The 19886-nt window shown below is 41.9% G+C and overlaps 1 protein-coding gene across 2 annotated transcripts; it reads right to left on the reverse strand.

Annotated features, from left to right (window-relative positions):
• Positions 1–1868: 1868 nt before the first annotated feature.
• On the reverse strand, positions 1869–18019 carry LOC143037603 (BTB/POZ domain-containing protein 6-A-like). 2 transcript variants are annotated; one of them, XM_076206078.1, is made up of 6 exons: positions 17915–18019; positions 7490–7669; positions 7139–7372; positions 5262–5357; positions 4237–4376; positions 1869–4123 (listed from the first exon to the last, which is right to left on the reverse strand). In XM_076206078.1, exons 2-6 carry the CDS (start codon positions 7661–7663, stop codon positions 3475–3477), a joined length of 1293 nt encoding a protein of 430 aa, XP_076062193.1. In that variant the 5' UTR covers positions 7664–7669; positions 17915–18019; the 3' UTR covers positions 1869–3474. The 2 variants fall into 2 exon arrangements, with proteins under 2 accessions (XP_076062193.1, XP_076062194.1); XM_076206079.1 differs by lacking the exon at positions 5262–5357.
• Positions 18020–19886: the final 1867 nt, after the last annotated feature.

The following is a 19886-nucleotide window of genomic DNA, read 5'->3' on the forward strand; positions in this document are numbered from 1 at the left end:
ATATATTAACCATTGTGGTTAGTGACATCTTCACACTCTTGCAGTTAGCTCAGGAATGAGTGACTAGCCTGTAACACCAATCCAAACAATCAAACTACTACACAGTGGCACAAATCCGGCCATGTTCTAACATGTATCAGGTACAGGACAGAGATGATGCAATCCTGGTCAGTGGCCACTGGGCTGCTTGACAGGTTCAAACATGTTATAAACAAGTGAGAGATGATGCAACACTGTAAAAACACCTCAAATGTATTTTACACTAACATATAGAATATATATATATAACTTTCACAATATCTTTTATGCTGATTATTAATAAAATCAAAAAAATCTGATTTAAATAAAAAAAATCTGATTTAAATAAAAAAAAAATTTTCTTTTATTTAAAAAAAAAAAAAAAAAAAAAAAAAAAAAAAAAAAATCACCAACCCTGTCATCCAGGTTCTGGCTCGGCAACCGCAGAGATAACTTTCCAAAGTCCTTCTCATACTCCTACATTCCCTTACCTCACCTGAGGGTTCTGCTGCATTCCAAGGGAATCAATTCAAGCCCTTCAGTGGTACAAAAGTGAGTATAACCTGTCTGTCTCCACTCCAGGGAACAGAAAAGGGTGCACTTCAAAGTGAGGGGAATGTATAGGGGTCTGGTCAACGTAGTCTTAGCACACTAAATTTTTCCTTACGGTGGTTTTCCAGGCTAGATAACGACTTCCTTCCCTCCTAAGTCCAAGTCTCCTATTGTAAGGAGTACCAAAGAGTTTGTATTCTTCGGAACAAATGTAATTTTCGCAGGAAAATTAATTTTTCCCTGATACAAACCTGAGGTACTCCTTACCTCTAATGGCCCTCCTCAACCACCCCTCTAAACAGTTCCTTCTCCTTGCCTGACAAACCTTGTGCTTAATTTCATACCTGGCTCAGAGAATGGAGTATAGTGTGCGAGACTTGTGGTGGAGGGGAAGGGCCCCCTTGCCCCAATAGGGCCCCTTACTGAGGATAAGCGTTGCCCAGACCCACAGAGTGAAGATTTTAATTTAGCGGTAGAATATTTGCGCTACGCGAAGTATCCTATTGTAAGGAGTACCTCAGGTTTGTATCAGGGAAAAATTAATTTTCCTGCAAAAATTACATTTTTCAAAGGTCTTGATTGCCCCTTCCACAACTTTTTTGAAAAATGAATAAATGAATAATGATGAATAAATAAATACAAAAATAAAAGTAATAATAATACACACACATACCAAGGGCTTTTTCCTCTTTTTCAAGGGAGGTACATACATATACCAAGGCTTTTTTCCCCTTCCAAGGGAGGTAGCCAAAAAGGGAAAGGCATAAAAACACTCCCACCCATTTCATCCCTAAATACACTCCACATCCCTCCCACCCTTCCTCTCATCTGAGCACCTCCTCAAGGGAGGTAGCTCAAGTTAAAAGGCATAAAACAACTCCCACCCATTTCATATCCACACACTCCACTCCCATTCACCATCCCTCCCACTCTCTTTTCTTGGCTCCTCACCCACTGCCCTGGATCAGAAACAATGCAGCAGGACACAGCACATCCACAGAAAGGGTTTATTTAATCGGCAACTCCCCCTCTCATAATAATAACAACAACACAAATCATTCACCAATATGTTTCCATGTGAAATTTTTATATGTCAAAATTTATTTACCAGTTTTGGTAACATACAATAAGGTTGATATGTATTAATTAGTGAAATATTAGCCTTGTCTGTACATTTTTTGTACATGGCTTACTATTTTGGAACATATTTTGTAATATATTTACTTCAATTGCATCTTCCAGTAATCGCTGACACTGATGTTGTGGCAAATTGCTTTAAAAGTTAATGAGAGGTTGAATTAGATTTCATATTTTATTTTATAACACTGTCACAATATTGTATTTACATGCACACAATCATATATTTTTTCTATACAAAACTATCTTGGATATAGTATCTTCCCCCAAATGTACAATGAAACATTCAAACACTCTAGTAAAAAAGAGGCATCTTTTAAAAGGGTGTATTGTATATAACACCAAATATTGTAAAAACTAGTGTTGACATCACTGTATGGGGCAGAAACATAGAACATATGAGAGGAAGAGTTTAAATGTGTTCTAGATGAAATGTCTGAGAATTATGGTAGGGGTTACTATAGTGGCTGGATAAAGTGAGGAATGAGGTGAGGAGGAGAGCAGGGGTGGAAAAAGAGATGGCAGATAGAGTTGATGGTTTGGACACAGAAAGAATGAGTGAAGAAAGATTAGTAAAAGAGGTGTGGAAGGCAGAGGTGGAGGAAGTGAACATGAGGGGGCAACCAAGGATGAGATGGATGGATGGGGTAAAAGGGGCATTGGTAAAGACAGGAATGTCTGTTGAGGAAGGAAGGGAAAAGACAGAAGATAGGGGCGAGTGGAGAATGGTTGTGTATGGATGATGCTGTGATGCATGGAAGGGAGTGGGTTGGGGTTACGGGGGTGAGGGAGCATGTGTGAATGGTATTTTGACACAGCCTTGAAGGGATTTCTCCCCATCTTCTCTTTTTCTGCATGAGGGGATGTGAGGGGGGTCCTGACTAAATGAAGCAGCCTTATTGTGTCTTGCTGCATTGCTTCAGACCCAGGGTAATGGGTGAGATGCAGGGATGACCAGTCATCCAAGAGCTAAGAGAAGGGGGAGGGAGGGGTGCTAATTGGGTGGGAGCGGATTTATGCCTTTGACTTTGGCTACCTCCATTGTAAGAGGGAAAAAGTCAGTGGTATGTGTATGCCTTTCCCTTTTTGGCTACCTCCCTTGTAAGGGGGAAAAAGCCTTGGTATATGTATGTATGTATGTACATACTAATCAAAACCCACAATTACCTTTACAAAATGGGTAACCAATAAACTATACTTTTCATGTGTAAATACAGATACTAAAAGACCTTTCCATTCTTACAAGGGGATGGCAGAGTCAAAGCATACATTCATACCACATCCATCAAAAAACCCAAATGTTGACTCTCCCATCTTAGCTCCTGGTGGATAATGGGTCATCCCTCTCCCCTGCTCACTGCAATGCACAAAATCAGAGCACATCCACAGCAGGGGTTGACATTGAAATTGACTCACTCTCCAAGGTTTCATTAAATGTTGATCCCCTTCCCTTGATCTACTTGAGAAAATAGAGCAAATGAAAAGGAATATCTTTGGGCCACGTTATTCCCTCATCCATACACAACTACTCATCACTCACACCTGTCTCTTGACATCTTCCCTCCTTGATCAACCGACATTATTCCTGTTAAACCCAATGCCCTGAGTCTTGGTCTTCCCCTCGGGTTCACTCCACCCACCTTCATCTTCCACACTCTTTTTTGCTGGCTCTTCATTCCAAGGTGACATGCAGACAATACTTTTAATATGGTTTGTGAGGGTATCACTATGGACTAAAGTCAAACATCACTCACCTACATTTACTCTTCAAGGATTCATAATAGGAGTGAAATACAATTTTAATTTTAATTTATTATGATTCTCATAAGATATAGATACATTTCCTACAGTGGTGGTATAAGAACAATACTCTGAACACTGTATTTCAGTGCTTGATGGAAAGACACCATGTATGGAATATGCTCTACCCTTTTTCATCACAAATGGTTTCTTTAAAGTGCTAACTCTTTTATTCAAATATGATTCAGAGCAACTTCCACTTAATTTATCACGTATATTTGTTACCAGTCTAGGGAATTTAGATTCAATTTGGTAAACCACTATGTCCTCTGAAGTTCTTATTTCTGAACATACTGTATATTTCATATTAGCTTCACATACAAATGTACAATTACACTTCCCAACTTTTCCTAAATCAGCCTTAAAAATCCTTCTGTGAATGGCTGAAGGATTCAATGGTATTGACTCTGGTATGGTTGATATATCCTTACCCCGAATGCACTTCAAGATGTGAATACACTCTGTGTGACTAAAAATATCCGTATCAATGACCTTATCAATGAACTCGTCACTGGACATGGTCATAAACCGCACTTCCTTCAAAAGGTCTTCAGTCTCCTTCCGTAGAGCACTATTGCAAGGTTCCTCTTTTCTCTGATAAATCTGAGCTTTACCCCTAAAATATGCAGTATAAAATGAGAAAGTTGTACGTCATCATCCCTGCTTATCTTGCAAAGTAAAGCAATAAAAATAATTACCATGATGTTATAAGAAAGTAAGAGCACTCACCAAGTAATGATGGCATTTAATAAAACCATTTCTGATGACACCTCAAGGTCCTCCCTCTGCAGCAGATTTTTCATTGTTTCCTTCCTGATCATGGACACACAGTCAGCACCCATGACATCATCAGGTTTCTCATCCAATAACTGACCAACACAGGGTTAAAAAAAATATATATATATATATATATATATATATATAGATAAAATTACTGCAACTGAGATCTAATACTGCATGCACAGCATCCACTTTGGTCTAGAATTTCTTAGGTCACTGGAGCAGCGTTTCCAAACTTTTCTGACCTTAGCAACCCCTGTTGTCGGGCCTAAGCAGTCCAGCACCCCCAAACTAATATCTTATTACTAGATGGATTAAGGAAAGTGTATGTAGCCTAGGCATCACTTCACAGTATCCCAAGTTGGGAAATGCTGTCCTAGAGCCAAGGAAGTGGTCTCTTTTGCCACATAGTTATGACCTGGCTTTTCATGTAAGGGTAGTGTGCTAGTGGCATCAAGGAGTTGTACTGCATTTGTTTCTCTGAGCTCTGTCTGTTTAAGGAGTCAGGTGAGCTCAAGTGTTTGAACATATGAAGAATTATATATGAAACCATACTATTAACTCTAATTCTATGGCTGCCCCAACAATTACAACTATTCTTTGTCCACAAAGCACGAGTGCTACTTTAGCTGCTTGTACCTCCACACTGTTGTAAAAGTTTCATTCATGAATAATATACTTTGTAATTAATATCTACATTCCTGCCAAACCACTTTTTCAAAGACTTAGGGCAGCTCATCAAAAATACATGACTTGGCTACTATAGGAAGACTTTTTTGTACATTACATTATTGAAGCATTTAGATATCTAAACTAAAAGTATCTACAATAAAAAAAATGTAGCTAAAAGAGCATCAAGACCTTATCAAACATGAAACAAGTTTCTCTGATAATCAAAATGTTTGAACACCCTGGCCAACAATTAAGAACTTGAATGAATTTGCACTACTGGAAGGAAATGGCACAGTACTCACTTCATTACACTTGTTATTCATATTGAGGTCTTCATACAACAATGATGCATCCAAAGCTACCAGAGTTTTTTCTTCTGTCAGGTTGGATATGATATACTGCAAAGGTACTTGATATCATGAATAAAACATTACAATGAAATACATACATATACTAAAGGCTTTTTTTCCCCTTACAAGGGAGGTAGCCAAAAAACAAAGGCATAAAATCCACTCCCACCCATTCCATCCCCATACTCCACTCCCATCCACCCCCCTCCCTCCCTCTTATCTTGGCTCCTCCTGGATGACGGGTCATCCCTGCATCTTGCCCACTGCCCTGGGTCAATAGTGTTACAAGACACAGCACATCCACAGCAAGGCCGCTTCATTAAATCAGCGACCCCCTCTCCATCCCCTTATGCAGAAATGGAGAAGACGGGGAGAAATCCCCTCAGGCTGCGTCAATTTATTTTTCACACATACTCCCTCACCCCCACCCATTCCCTTTCATGCATCACATCACTATCCATATACAACCATTCTCCATTCATCTCTATCTTCTGTCTTTTCCCTTCCTTCGTCAACAAACATTCCCCTCTCCCAATGCCCCTTTACCCCATCCATCTATCTAATCCTTGGTTGCTCCCTCATGTTCACTCCTTCTACCTCTGCCTTCCACACCTCTTTTACTAGTCTTTCTTCACTCATTCTTTCCATGTGTCCCAACCAACTCAATACTCTCATCAACCCTATCTTCCAACTCCCTTTCCATCCCCATTCTCCTTCTCACCTCCTCATTTCTCACTTTATCCACCCTAGTAACCCCATCATACTTCTCAGGCACCTCTTCTCAAGCACATTCAAACTCCTCCTCTTTTTATATTCCTTGTTTCTGCCCCATACTGTGCTGTCGGCACAATCACTCCGTCATAGAATCTCCTCTTAGCATCCATTGTCAAATGTCTATTTCTCATTACACTTTTTAATCCCCCAAGACATTTACATGCTTCTCTCAATCTACATTCTACCTCAACCTCCACTCCCTTTCCCACCACATTTCACCCAAGTATCTAAAACTATCCACTTCCTCCAGTCTCTCTCCCTTAATACTCACTTCTAGTCCACTGCCACCTTCTCTCCCCGCACACCCCATCACCACACCCCTATCCACATTTACCTTCAAACTCCCTCTCTTCCACATCCTCCCAAATTCCGTCACCAACTTCCTCAATCCCTCCATCGACCATGCCACAATGAAGAACTGGGAATATAATTTCCACAGGAAAAAAAATGTAAAGGCACTTGGAACTATATATGTATTATGAAATCAATAGAGACCTATAATAAAAAAGGGACAAGTGGGTAATGCGTGAGTGGACGGTGAGCATATGTCTTGGTCCGATCACCCACTTATACAGGATAAAGTCTTTTTAGTACATGTAAGCAATTAATATTCTGCTATCATATTCATCATTTATAGCAGGAGTTTCCAACCAGTGTAACACTATCTCCAAGGGAGCCCAGGAAGAATTCCTGAGAAGAAGGGTTGCAAAGCCTTGCTCAACTCAAGTGACTTGGAGCAATAATTCTATAGCTTATTGTATTGCAATCATCTTTTTTATATCATACTTGTTTTTCTTTCTATGCAAAAGTGCATTTCAATCATTATCATAATTGCTCCTTTATATGGGGGGACCCTCCTCCTTATCCACTCAAAACAATATACCTAGTAGATAAGAACCTCCTAGCAGGTCACATCACTCTTCAATTATACATTGTGCAAATTAATGACAAAAAATTCAACAACTGTGAGACTGGAAATAGCATTTTCCTGATGGGTAAAAAATCAACATTAAATTAACTACATTCTCATTAAACCAATAACAAAATCCTCCTACCTCTGAACAAATTCTTCTGGCAACATCAAGCTGGTACTTGTGGGCTGCAGCATATACCTCTAGAGCCTCATCTATAGATTCTAGGTCCATGCTGTCCTTGTACATGCAGTCCAGAAGTCTACGGATTGCCTGCGGGGAGTCTTCATACAAAGTGAGCTCCTTTTCCACAGCCATAGAGCCTGTGAGCATGGTCTCAAAAACAGGGGAACTCATGATGAGCACCAGCCTGTGGGCCTGCATATTGTAAAATAATGATACAAGACAAGTCTCCCACTTTTTCTTCTTTATTCCTTTATTATTAATAACAATAATAACAATAATAATAATAAAAGGAAAATAAATCAATCTTACCTTGAATTTTTCATCATACTCTGGAAGGACAATTTCAAGATCAGTATGTTCACGTGTTGAATACAAATACTGTAAGCGCTCTGTGACATTTTGTAGTGCCAACTGCCATCCTCCATCCTGACATCTTGGTTTAACTGTGGTAACTGCTGACTCGTCCATGTCTGTTTCAACCATAAAAACCTGTGTTCAAATGTAAAAACACATTAAACTCAGTGTTACACAACCATTCCTTTATCATATTCTCAACTAGATTTAGAATTTTTGTTAGAAACAATCACCACTTCTGCCCTTTTGGACAATATTGACACAAAGTACACCCATGTCTCTTCATCCAACTTTCGTCAATTGCTACTTGTGCAGACATTTGGCCCCAGGACAAATCCACTTCAGGAAGTGGCCCAGGACATAAAATGCCACCAATTCCTGAAGTGGGTTTATGTCCTGGGCCCAAATATCCCCACAAGTGGATGGCGAGTGTTGAATTAAGGGACCTAGGTGTATGTGCTAGAGCCAACATTGAGACAAAAATGTAGATTCAGAGGTGGTATAGGAGAGATTTAAGAAGTAGCAGAATGGAGGGACTGTAGACAGTAAATTAGTATCATTTTTTTTTTTTTTTATTAATCATCAATCATGGTCTATAACAATGTAACACAGGTCCCTAAAATATTTCTTACACAAAACTTAATTAGTCAATACCACATTTGAGGTCAAGTGGGTTTATAAATTCCTCATGACCCTAACAGACTGGTGACAAAATGAAGTTTTACAATTTTATCTTACTATTACATGTCTTCATAATTTTACCACAGAATACAATCACTCACTGTCATTACATGGTACAATGTATTACAAAGGATTACAAAGGTGGAGCATGCTGACAGGAGACCTTTTGGTCCATATCTAGGTCAAATGCAAAAAAAAAATAATAATAATAAAAAACTATAATAATATAAATAATAAATGAAATACATAAATAAATGCATAGGTATAGTTAAATAATAAACAAACAGGAAAATAGTAAATAATACATGAGATATAACTAATAAATGAGAATCAAGCAAATAAAGATAAACAGACAAATGATAACAAAACAAATAAACAAATAATATAAAATAAATGATAATCATTACAGCATCTTGCTTAGGTGTTTATCTAGATGATTCTTTAAGCTTTGAACTGAACTACATTGCACTGCCTCTGGAGGAAATTTATTCCATTCATTAACTACATGGTTGGCAAAGTTGTTTCTACCCACTTCCAAATTAAATCTATTTCCTGACAGTTTGAGACCATTATTTCTTGTCGGATTCGCATTTAGTGTCAACATTTTGTCACTTTTGATTTTGTCAATTCCCTTCAGAATCTTAAAGAACTGTATCGAATCGCCTCTGAATCTACACTTTTTTGGGACAATAGATTTATATGTTTTAGTCGATTTTCATATGACTTATTTATGATATTTGGAATAAGTTTTGTGGCTCGCCATTGTACTTTTTCCAATCTGTCAATGTCTTTAATGAGATTCGGTGGAAACAGCATATTCCAAATGTGGACGAACTAACGATTTATATAGCTTGTTAATGAGAGATGGACTTTTGAAGTCAAAAGATCACGCAATCAGTCCTAGAATCTTATTTGCTTTTTCAGAGGCTGAAATACACTTCTTTGATGATTTAAGGTCATTACTGATAATTACGCCAAGATCTTGTTCACTATTCACTTTTGTTAACGAATTTCCAAATAACTTGTAATCATACTGTACAATATACTTTATTGTGGCATGGTCTACAGTGTACTGCCCCGGTAGTGCGCGGCAGCGCCGACAACGGCTTGCGCGTTGCCGATATGTCGGCCCAACATATCGTACATATCGTACATCTCCCCCCAAGATAATACATGTACATGGCATTCACAAATGTATGGACATTGTACTATCTGACTGCAGTAACATTCACGAATATAAACATAAAGGAATGTAAATTTAATCAGAGTATCTTACAAGGTATAAGATGAACCAAGAAAAAAAATAAAAAATTGTAGTTGTACAAAAATGCACACGTAAATACAAACAGCTATACACGCATATATCTAATGTGAGGGTGTGGTAATAAAATCCGCCATCCATGCCGGTTGTTTGACACGACGCCGTGGGCGATCCACCGTCTCTTGCTGTGTGTGGAGTCGAGGAGTTGGTGGAGGAGGAGAGCTTGGGTTTGTCCGTGTTGTGAGTTGAGATGAGCCTCTTACGGCTCGCAGATGCCTGCGGTTGCGTAGCGTCAGTCGTCCACTTCCCTCGAGTTTGACTGTATATTGACGATGCGGCAGGATTTCACTGACCACGCCTCGTCTGTCCCACAGCTTCGTGGACTGGTCTTGCACAAACACACGGGTACCAAGCGTTAATGGGGGCAGCGATCTGGGTGTGCCTTGTTTCCCAACCCATGCTTCCTGTTGCCGTACTGCCTCACGCTCCCTTGTCCGGAGGGCGTGTCGCCAGTGGATGTCCACTTTGTAGTGTTGCCTGTGGACGGGGACACCGTCCCGCAGCTGCCTGCCCATAGCCAGCTGCGCTGGTGACTTGTTCACCCCGCGTAGAGGCGTGTTTAAGTACTGCAGTAACGCCATAGCTGCTCTGTCGGTGTCAAGGCTCCCTCCGACGCCTGTGTTGTCGCGAAGTAGCCTCTTGGCAGACTTGACTGCCGCCTCTGCACGCCCGTTCGACTGTGGGAAGTGAGCAGAGGCGATTCTTCCCTTCACTCCCCATTTCCCAAAGAAGTTGCGCATCTCCTCGCTGGTTAGGTTGGTTCCACCGTCTGTCGAGATTGACTCTGGTGCGCCCCACCGATGGAAGTACTGTCGAAGTGTTGACGAGAGCTTGCTTGATGTAGCTCCGCTGGTCAAGTGCGCTATTTCCAGCCAGCCCGTGAGCCTGTCTGCGTACGCTAAGTATACTCGTCCGTCGAGCTGGAACAGGTCTGCCACGGTGTGTTGGAATGGGTACTGGGGTGGGGGTGTCAGGGTGAGGGGTTCGGCGGCTTGCGAGGGTGAGTGCGTGTTACAGCTGGCACAGGTGTCTCTGTGGTGCTGTAGGTCACCTTCCATGCCAGGCCAGTACACAGCCTGTCTCGCCCTTCGTAGCATCCCGTCTAAACCTTGATGGCTTGCGTGGAGGTTTGCTGCCACACGGTGTCTCAGTGCTGCAGGTACCACTAAACGGACCGCTCCTTGTTCGTAGGTGTATGTCACCAGCCCTTGCGACACCGCCAGTCTGTCCCTGACTCCATAGAACTGTCGCAGGCAGGTCAGCTCTTGAGCCCGTTGTGGGTGCCAATCTCCTGCTGTCACTTTCGCGATGAGTAGCTGATAGTCTGGGTCATCGGCGGCGGCCTGCACCACTGCCGAGTTCTCCAGGGCTATTTGGTCATCGCTGTCGAGCACCGCCACTGTTGCGGCCGCTACAGCAGCTTCCATGTCGTTGGCCAGCTCTTCATCTATGACGTCCGGTGGTGCACAGAGCGCTGGGTAACGGGACAAGAAATCGGCTGCAGAGTTGCGCTTACCTGGGAGGTACTTGATCTGGAACCTATATTGCAGCGTTTTCTCCTTCAGGGCAAACAGTCTCGGGTTCACTATGTCCTTCAGCTCTCTGTCCCCCAGGAGCTTCACTAGCGGACGGTGGTCGGTGATTATGAGGAGATTGGGGCATCCAAGCAGGAAAAGGCGAGCTTTACGGAGGCACCATGCGACAGCCAGAGCTTCGCCCTCCACCGGTGCGTAACCTGCCTCCGCGGGTGTTAGGTGACGGCTGCCACACAGCGCCAAGCGCCACCCGCTCTTGCAGCAGAAGGGAGCCTCTCTCAGGGGGCAGGGGCAGTATTGCTGTAGAATGACAAAGCCAATGCCCACCTTGCTCCAGTCCGTCACTACCACCGTAGGTCTGTCCTTGTCGTAATATGTTAGGCCTTCTTTGGCGAGCTTGCAGACTACTTCTTTGGCTTGCCGAAACTTTTCCTGTAGGTTTTCGTCCCAGTAGACTTTCCTCCCCTGTGGTCTCCGTAGTAACTCTCGGAATGGCTCCATGACTGGAGCGGTGGCTAGGAAAGGTGCCAGCTGGTTGACGAACCCATGCCAGGAGCGTATGTCTGTTATGGATGGTTCGACAGGCATGTCAAAGTTCTTGAAGGCGGCCAGTCTTTCTTCTGTGGGCTTGTAGGCGTCCCAGCCTACATGAAAGCCCACAAAGTCCACCTGCCTTCTACAAAACCTGAATTTTTCTGGTTTCAGGGTCACACCTTTCATGGCACACGTCTCCAGAAAATCATACGTGTGCCAGAAGGCGTCTTCCACGCTGGCGTCGTACAGCAGGGTATCGTCCACACACTTGAATTTTCTTGGGATCCCAGCGATGGCGTCGTCGTACCTTCTGGTATAGGCATCCGGAGCAGCACAGTGGCCCATGGGGGTTCTACAGTACCTATACCTGCCCCAAGGTGTGATGAAGGTAGTAAGCCTTCTGCTGGCTTCCTGTAGCTCTACCTGATGGAAGCCCCAGTGAGCATCTGCTGTTGTCTTGTAGGTGTGGCGTGGGATGCCAGATACCATGTCAAACGGTGTAGGAGTGTGGTGGGTCTCTCTCCTGCAGGCGGCATTGAGTTTCTGGTAGTCGATGGTGCGTCTCGGTTGGCCCGACTTCTTCGCGACCACCACCATCCTTGCGCACCATTCTGTTGCCTCTCCAACTGGTACCGGCTCCAAGATTCCCTTCCTCACGTCCTCGTCCAGCTGCTTCTTCACCACCGCCTCCCAGTGTTTCGGCACCGTAGCCGGTGTATGGCAGGCGTAGGGCTTGGCGTCCGGGAGCAGGTGGATGGCATGTGGCTCACCTTCCATTACTGGCAGAGGGCTCCTGTCAGTATTGAACGTTGACCCGGAAAAATGGCGGAGAAGCCAGTTCTCTAGCTGTGGCACATTTTCTTCTAGCGAGGTGAACGGGACTGAGGTAGGCCGCGGCAGCGGCAGTGCGCCGTCAGTTGACTCGGGGGCAGCCGATGCTGCAACTGCGGGCTGGTGCGGGAAGTTAGGGTGTACCAAACCCAGATCCTTACAGGCCTGTAAGGAAATGTAGCAACGGGAGGCGGTCTTCACGACGAAGACCTCTTGCGTCGTGAACCTGCTGCCATGTTGCATGCGACAGGTAACTGCGCCCATGGGTTTCAGGCTCACATTCGCTACGTCACGCAGGCTGCCCCGGCTCACTAGCGATGTCGTATCAACGCCCAGGGCGGCTAGCAGGCCTGGTCCCGCAACGCACACCTGGGCTCCTGTGTCCGGTATCACTCGGATCCTGGCCGATGTCTCCTTCCGTGTGTCGCTGACGGTCACCCAAATACACGGCTGGCTCTGGGCTTTCCCTGCGGCTGCAATTACTATACCGGAGGCTTCCCCCTCCATCGCAGCTGCTTTTTTACTCTTCCTGCACAGGCGACGTAGATGACCGGTCTTGCCGCACCCGTAGCATGTCAGCGTCTCCGCAGGACACATGCCTTTCCTTGGCATGTGTTTGCCCCCACAGTTGCCACAGTGGGGCTTGTGGGGTGGTGGGCGGTTCCCAGCGACCTGTGGCTGGAGATCCTCTTGCGGTGCGCATGGCTGCGGAGTCACCGCCGCCGTTGGCGTTAGCGTCTCACGCCCAAGATTACCGTCCAGACCTGGGGGAGCGGCGTCCTTGTGAGCCGCCTCGAACGCCACACAAAACTTACGCAAGGAATCTGTATCCTTGAACGAATCACATTTGCGAAATACCTCCTCTTTTAAACCAACACTCTCCAAACCACTCACTAGCTTACGGAGCAGCATGTACTCAGACAAGCTACTGTCACAATGGGGGCACTTAAATTCGCAATCCGCTGCACACTGAGCAGACCGAGTAAAGTACTCACTTATGGGCTCGTTGCGTTCCTGGCGAGCGGTGAAGAACCTGCACCAGTCGGCTGCCTGGTTGGTCGCCTGGAGGGCGATGCCACTGACAGAGTCCAAGGCTTCCTTGACGGTCAGTGCCTGCCACTCGGCTGCGGTGAACCTGGCATCTAAGGAGCGTTGCAGAGGAGGCGTGCAATGGAGGCGGATGTACAGGACGGCCTCCGTCGGTGCCCACCCATTCAGGTCCAGCCATGGTGGGTAGCGTAGGTTTGATCCTACTCACTGCGCCATGTACAATATACTTTATTGTGGCATGGTCTACAGTGTACTGCCCCGGTAGTGCGCGGCAGCGCCGACAACGGCTTGCGCGTTGCCGATATGTCGGCCCAACATATCGTACATATCGTACACATACTTACTGTTATTTTTACCTATGTGCATTACCTTGTATTTACTTGTGTTAAATTTCATTAGCCACTTTTCAGACCATTGCTGTAATTTATCTAAATCTTCCTGAATATCTAATTGGTTTAAGTGACCATTTGCCATTTCACACAGTTTTGTATCATCAGCAAATTTCTTCACTCATTCTTTCTGTGTCCAAACCATCCCCATACTCTTTCATCAACCTGATCTCCCAACTCATTTTCAATCAAATTAAATGGGTATTGATGATCTGCTGGTATGGGATGAATGGATTAAATACCATAGTAAATAACTAAAAGAGACTGCATAAAAGATTTAATGAATTACATCTTTTCATACAGATATTTGTGGGCTAACCTACAAGAAAATATACTCCAGGCCAATGACATTAATGAATTTAAGACAGCATTTTATAAATAAATATGTAGAGACAGGACCCCTCAAGCACAGTTCCAACCCTGTATATTAAAACTGGATATAAAGAAGAATTAGGAGCAACTTGGTAAACAAATACACTGGAAAGTAATGTGGCAATGTTAAAGACTGGAGTGAAAAAGAGGACCTGATTGCAATCTTTAAATTAAAGAAGGGGTGGACACGGTAACAAGATAGAGATACTTATGAAGGAAATAAAAACATGGATGATTAGAAGGAAACTCAAGTTAAATGAGATAAAACAGAGGTAATGATTGTTGTATCAAATAATAAACTAAAGCATTACTCAAATCTTAAATATATCACTGCAAACAGAACTCGCATTACCCTTTATAAAAGTGTAAAATATCTGGGGTTATCCTTGATGGATTTTGACAGTGAAAAAACAAATTAATAGCATGATAAAGTCTACAAGCTATCACACATGCAATATTGCCTTCATAAAAATAGTACCTTGATAGTAAAAGCACTCTGTTTCTTATTCAGAATTATGTTATAAGTAGACTTGATTATTGCAACTCCATTTATCAAAAACTATCAAATTATTTACTGGAAATACTACAGATGATAATGAACAAAGTAGCCAAACTCATCTTTTACAACAAAAAGCCACAAGACAGCTACTTCTTGCCTAATTCAGCTTCACTGGCTGCCTATAAAGGCAAGAATTGAATACAAAATTAATAGCAAGATAAAGTCTACAAACTATCACATACGCCTTCATAAAAAAAGTACCCTGATAGCAAAAACACTGTTTCTTATTCAGAATTATGTTATAAGTAGACTTGATTATTGCAACTCCAATTATCACAAACTATGAAATTATTTACTGAAAATACTATAGGTGATAATGAACAAAGTAGCCAATTCATCCTTTACAAAAAAAAAAAAAAAAAAAAAAAGACAGGGCTACTCCTTGCTTAATTCAACTTCAATGGCTACCTATTAAGGCAAGAACTGAATACAAATTATGTTTATTAATCTACCAAGTAGTGAGAAAACATTGTCAGATATCTACGAGTAAGAGACCAACTTATTGACTTAGGTAGTGACCTAATACCTTTGACAAAACGACTCGGATCATCCACAAGGGCTCTAGGGGACCAAGAGTTAACCTAGAACTTGGGAAAGATCAACCAATTGCCTAGCCAAGTAAAATATGCTGAAAAAGTTGAAATATTCAAGAAACACCTCAAGACCCACCTTTTTGGAGAATGTTATGACCTTCACAACGGGGTCATCACTATTACATCATCTAAGTCTCCAAACTTCACAAATGGACATTCATATACAAAATGTTACCTGAGGAGCCACTCCAGCTAGACTGGAGGACACCAGAAATAAGAAACAAGACAGAATCTGGGATCACAAGCTAAAAAAGATTACTTGTCTGAAGGTATAAGAAATATAACTTTCCATACAAATCCGTCATCCAGGAGGTGCTCAGATGAGAGGAAGGGTGGGAGGGGTGTGGAGTGTATTTAGGGATGAAATGGGTGGGAGTGTTTTTATGCCTTTCCCTTTTTGGCTACCTCCCTTGGAAGGGGGAAAAGGCCTTGGTATATGTATGTATACAAATCCATTAATTTCAATAGACCAAGAGAAGATGTAACTTAACCTGGAACAATATACCAATTTTAAATAAGGCATGATTATTGGAGCCTGTGAGACAGAATTAGAAAAAAAAAAAAAAAAATAGATAAAAAATACCGACAAGTTCTTATGACAAAACAAATTCAATACTTTAACAACTACCTCTAGAAAAATCCCTCAGTAGAATTAAAATTTTAACAATGGCATGTTAAATGTTTGTGTTCAGGACACCATCCACCTAACAGTACCTGCACAGTATAAGCCAACCCACAGAATCAAACCACACAGAAGACACTGAACACCTTATCCTACACTAGCATCCCTTATCGAGAATACAATATTTCTTCTCTGAGTTATGGGCCTGCCTGGTAGATGCTACCAGTTACCGAATCTCAGACCTGGAGCAGGGGACTGACCGAGATAGCATTCCTTCAGTACAGCTCCCTTCCTGTATACTACAAAAACGTAATTACACACAACAAAGATCTTTTATTTATAAGATCCTTGGTGAATCAAACCATATATACTTCATACATGAGAAAACCCCATTTAACCACTCCTAAGCCCATTCCTCTCCACGGCACTAGTGATTAGAAAAAGTACAACACTTCTAAAGCTGGGCCTGACAGACTGAACTGGTTTACCCACACCACCGTATCATCATGTGATATTTGTTCTACATCTATTCAGTAGTGGTGGGCAGCTACCGGTAAAGTTACAGGTTTTATCGATAACAACCTTGACGGTAGCTTACCGGCAAAAATTCTGTTACCGTTAAAGCTCCGTTAACCGATAACTCGATGAGCTATACCATAACACTCAGAGAGCAGTAAGCACGTATTGGCTTGGTGGTACTGAGTGATGGTACTGACGGGCCCAGTGTCCCGCTAATTTTAACAGTTAAACTTTTATCATTAAGCAAGTATGTACCGCTAAGGTCTCGGCATTTTTGTTAATTTCTCAATAGAATTACTGTTATTTCTGTGATCAGCATATGAAACTTTATTAAAGGTGAAAGTTTCATCGAAAAATTCCTCGTGCCGTCAAACGAGGACCCATATATATATATGTACATATATGTATATATATATATATATATATGTATAAATATGTACATATATGTATATATATATATATATATATATATATATATATATAATAATATATATATATATATATATATATATATATGCATAAGTGATGAAAATGCCAATATGCTTCCGTTTCTAAATAATAATACAAACTAATTTGTACGAAACAATAATTGAGGAAATAAATAACAAACATGCTGACAATGAAATCTAATATATCCTTGAGTATTCACCTTGGTCTTTGGATCATGTGCTGGGCTAATTTGTATGAAATAAGTACTAAAACAAGGGAGCATAAAAACAGTTTTTAGGAAAACATTTATTACAAATTAGTCTGGTTAGGTTAGGTTAGTTTTTAGGAAAACATTTATTACAAATTAGTCAAAGCTCATTATATGTGTATGTGTGTGCGTATTAACAAAACTCCCACTCCCACATGCACCCTCCAAACATGAACCCATGCATGCAGACACACGCGGATGAAAGTTTACACACCACACCCACCCTCAGACACCCTCCATTCACTCACTCGCGCGGTATATAGCATGCTATAGTAGCACCAATTAAAGTATGACTTTTTCCCTTTACAATGACATAACAATAAAATTAATATGTAAAATAGAACCAGAGATGTAGCTTATTAAGGGACAAAAACATTGATTTTTCGAACTCGACTCGAACTTTGGACGTCACTACCACCTCACGAATCTTTTACCGGTAAACTGCCGGTAATTTCGGTAAAGGTATTGTTGTTCACCGGTAATTTCGGTATTGAAATTAGCGGTATTTGCCCAGCACTACTATTCAGAGTTACTTAAATCGGATGAGAACATTACTTCATGTCATCCTTTCATGATGATGATCTCAGTCCATTCACTCCTATTATTACGTTTCCTTCGTTCCACATTTCTTAAGGCTGGATTTCTAACTTACATATTTAAACAACATTTCAATTTACCTTTACAATCCGCTTCAAAGTTCAAGCTGACTGATGTAACTTGCAGAACGCAACTCTTTAACTTTGTCAGTACGATCTTTATGTTTACAATCCTGTCTTTCGAACTACGAACCTTATCATAGACGAAGAAAACTGACATATGGACTAACAAAAAATGGATGTTATCAGGGATAACTATAGCAAACCAAAGCCATACAGTGCTTAGAATATACAGATCCATCGTTAAAATTCATCATTCCATAAATGTTTATTATTGAAAGTTTGTTTCCAAAATAAAGTGGAAGAATGTAGGTAGCGTTTATCTGTATGTACTGAATTAGAGATCACTCGTGGGCGGGGAGTTGAGTGTGTGTATGCGTGTAAGGTCACAGCATTACCCATAGATCGGTTATATATAAGCTCTGAGCTCTCTTCTGGGAGGAAAATAGCTGTCGATCACGAGTCCAACACGTGATTCAAGACCATGGTGAATCACAGGAAATGGGGCTATAACGGCCAAGACTTCAATGGGTGCACAAACAATCAGACCTGAAATTATCGGTGCATACAGCGAAAGTGGCGGTTAAATCAAACAGCAAATTTAATATTATCAAGGAGAGCTACATGAACATTAACAAGGAGATCCTATGTTCCCCCTACACAAAGTTAATCAGACCCATCCTGGATTACGGAGCCCATTGCTGCATGATGACCTCACTAACTAAGAGATATTAAAATACTTAAGCAAGTCCAACACAGGACGACCAGACTGGTGCCAGAACCGAGGAATCACCCGTCAAATCTTTGATTCTTCTTGGTAGGCAGCTGAATAGTTTGGGTCTCTCATGTGTAAAACTGTTAGCGTGGAAAGATCTAAGTCGCTCAGAGACACATTCGGGTATTCCTCCTCTGCAGGCTCTCCCATGTCTTGGATGATACAGTTCATAAGAACATAAGAATGAAGGAGACTACAAGAGACCATGAGGCCTTCACCTGACAGTTCCATGTCCATTACCACCTGCCATCCCCATCCATAAAGTTGTCTAACCGTTTCTTAAAACAACTGATATTTTCAGCGCTCGATACTACATGGTTACTAAGTTTGTTCCATTGGTTGACCACCTTATTAGTAAACCAATTCTTGCCTATTTCCTTCTTAAATCTAAATTTGTCCAGTTTAAATCCATTACTGTGACTCCTGCCCTGTTGTCTTAATATGATGAACATGTTTGCATCACCCTTGTTAAAGCCTTTGATCTACTTAAACACCTCTTGATATTCATGGAGCTCTCGGCAGTAGGTTTGGGCACTTGCCTCTCTAATATTTTCCACATATACGTGGTGGCGTACCGCTCTCTTCTGCTCTGCACCGAGCGAAGTTCCAGTTTTTTTTTAGTTCCGTCTAATAATCTTGATCTGTTCCAGTATTTACTTATCAAATGAACACCCTTTGATTTTGTTCATGTTGTTCAGTGTCTCATATCTTGTTTGGTGGCCACAGTTGGCAGACATATTCAAGTTTCGAGAGCACGAGCGACTTCCAGAGCGTTAGTAGGTGTTTGGCCTACCGAGTTCTGAAAGTGCGTAAAATCCAGCCCGTCTGCAGGTTTGCAGTCTTCGTAATAATGTCTATATACTCTTCAAAGCTTAGTTCATTGGCATAATAGGGCATTATTCTTAAATGTTCATTAATTGTATATCGAATCAGATCAACATATTCGCTGTTGAATTTGACATTGCTTTCTCTTGTCCAGTCATTTATGGATTTAAGGTCTTGTTGTACGTTTGCTGTATCTGCGGGAGACTTTGTATTGGAAGAGATATGGTCATCGCCAACGATGACACACGTGAGTACCTAATATCTTTATCTATGTCTCCAATCATGATTGAAAATAGTAAGGGTCCAAATACTGATCCCTGGGGGACTCCACTTGCAACATGGGAGCTGTCAGACATTTCATCATTGACGAGTACCACCTGCTTCCTGTTGTGT

The sequence above is a fragment of the Oratosquilla oratoria genome, chromosome 22, assembly GCF_046742065.1.
Source record: "Oratosquilla oratoria isolate Oo_2021 chromosome 22, ASM4674206v1, whole genome shotgun sequence".
In the NCBI taxonomy this organism is placed as follows: Eukaryota; Metazoa; Arthropoda; class Malacostraca; order Stomatopoda; family Squillidae; genus Oratosquilla; species Oratosquilla oratoria.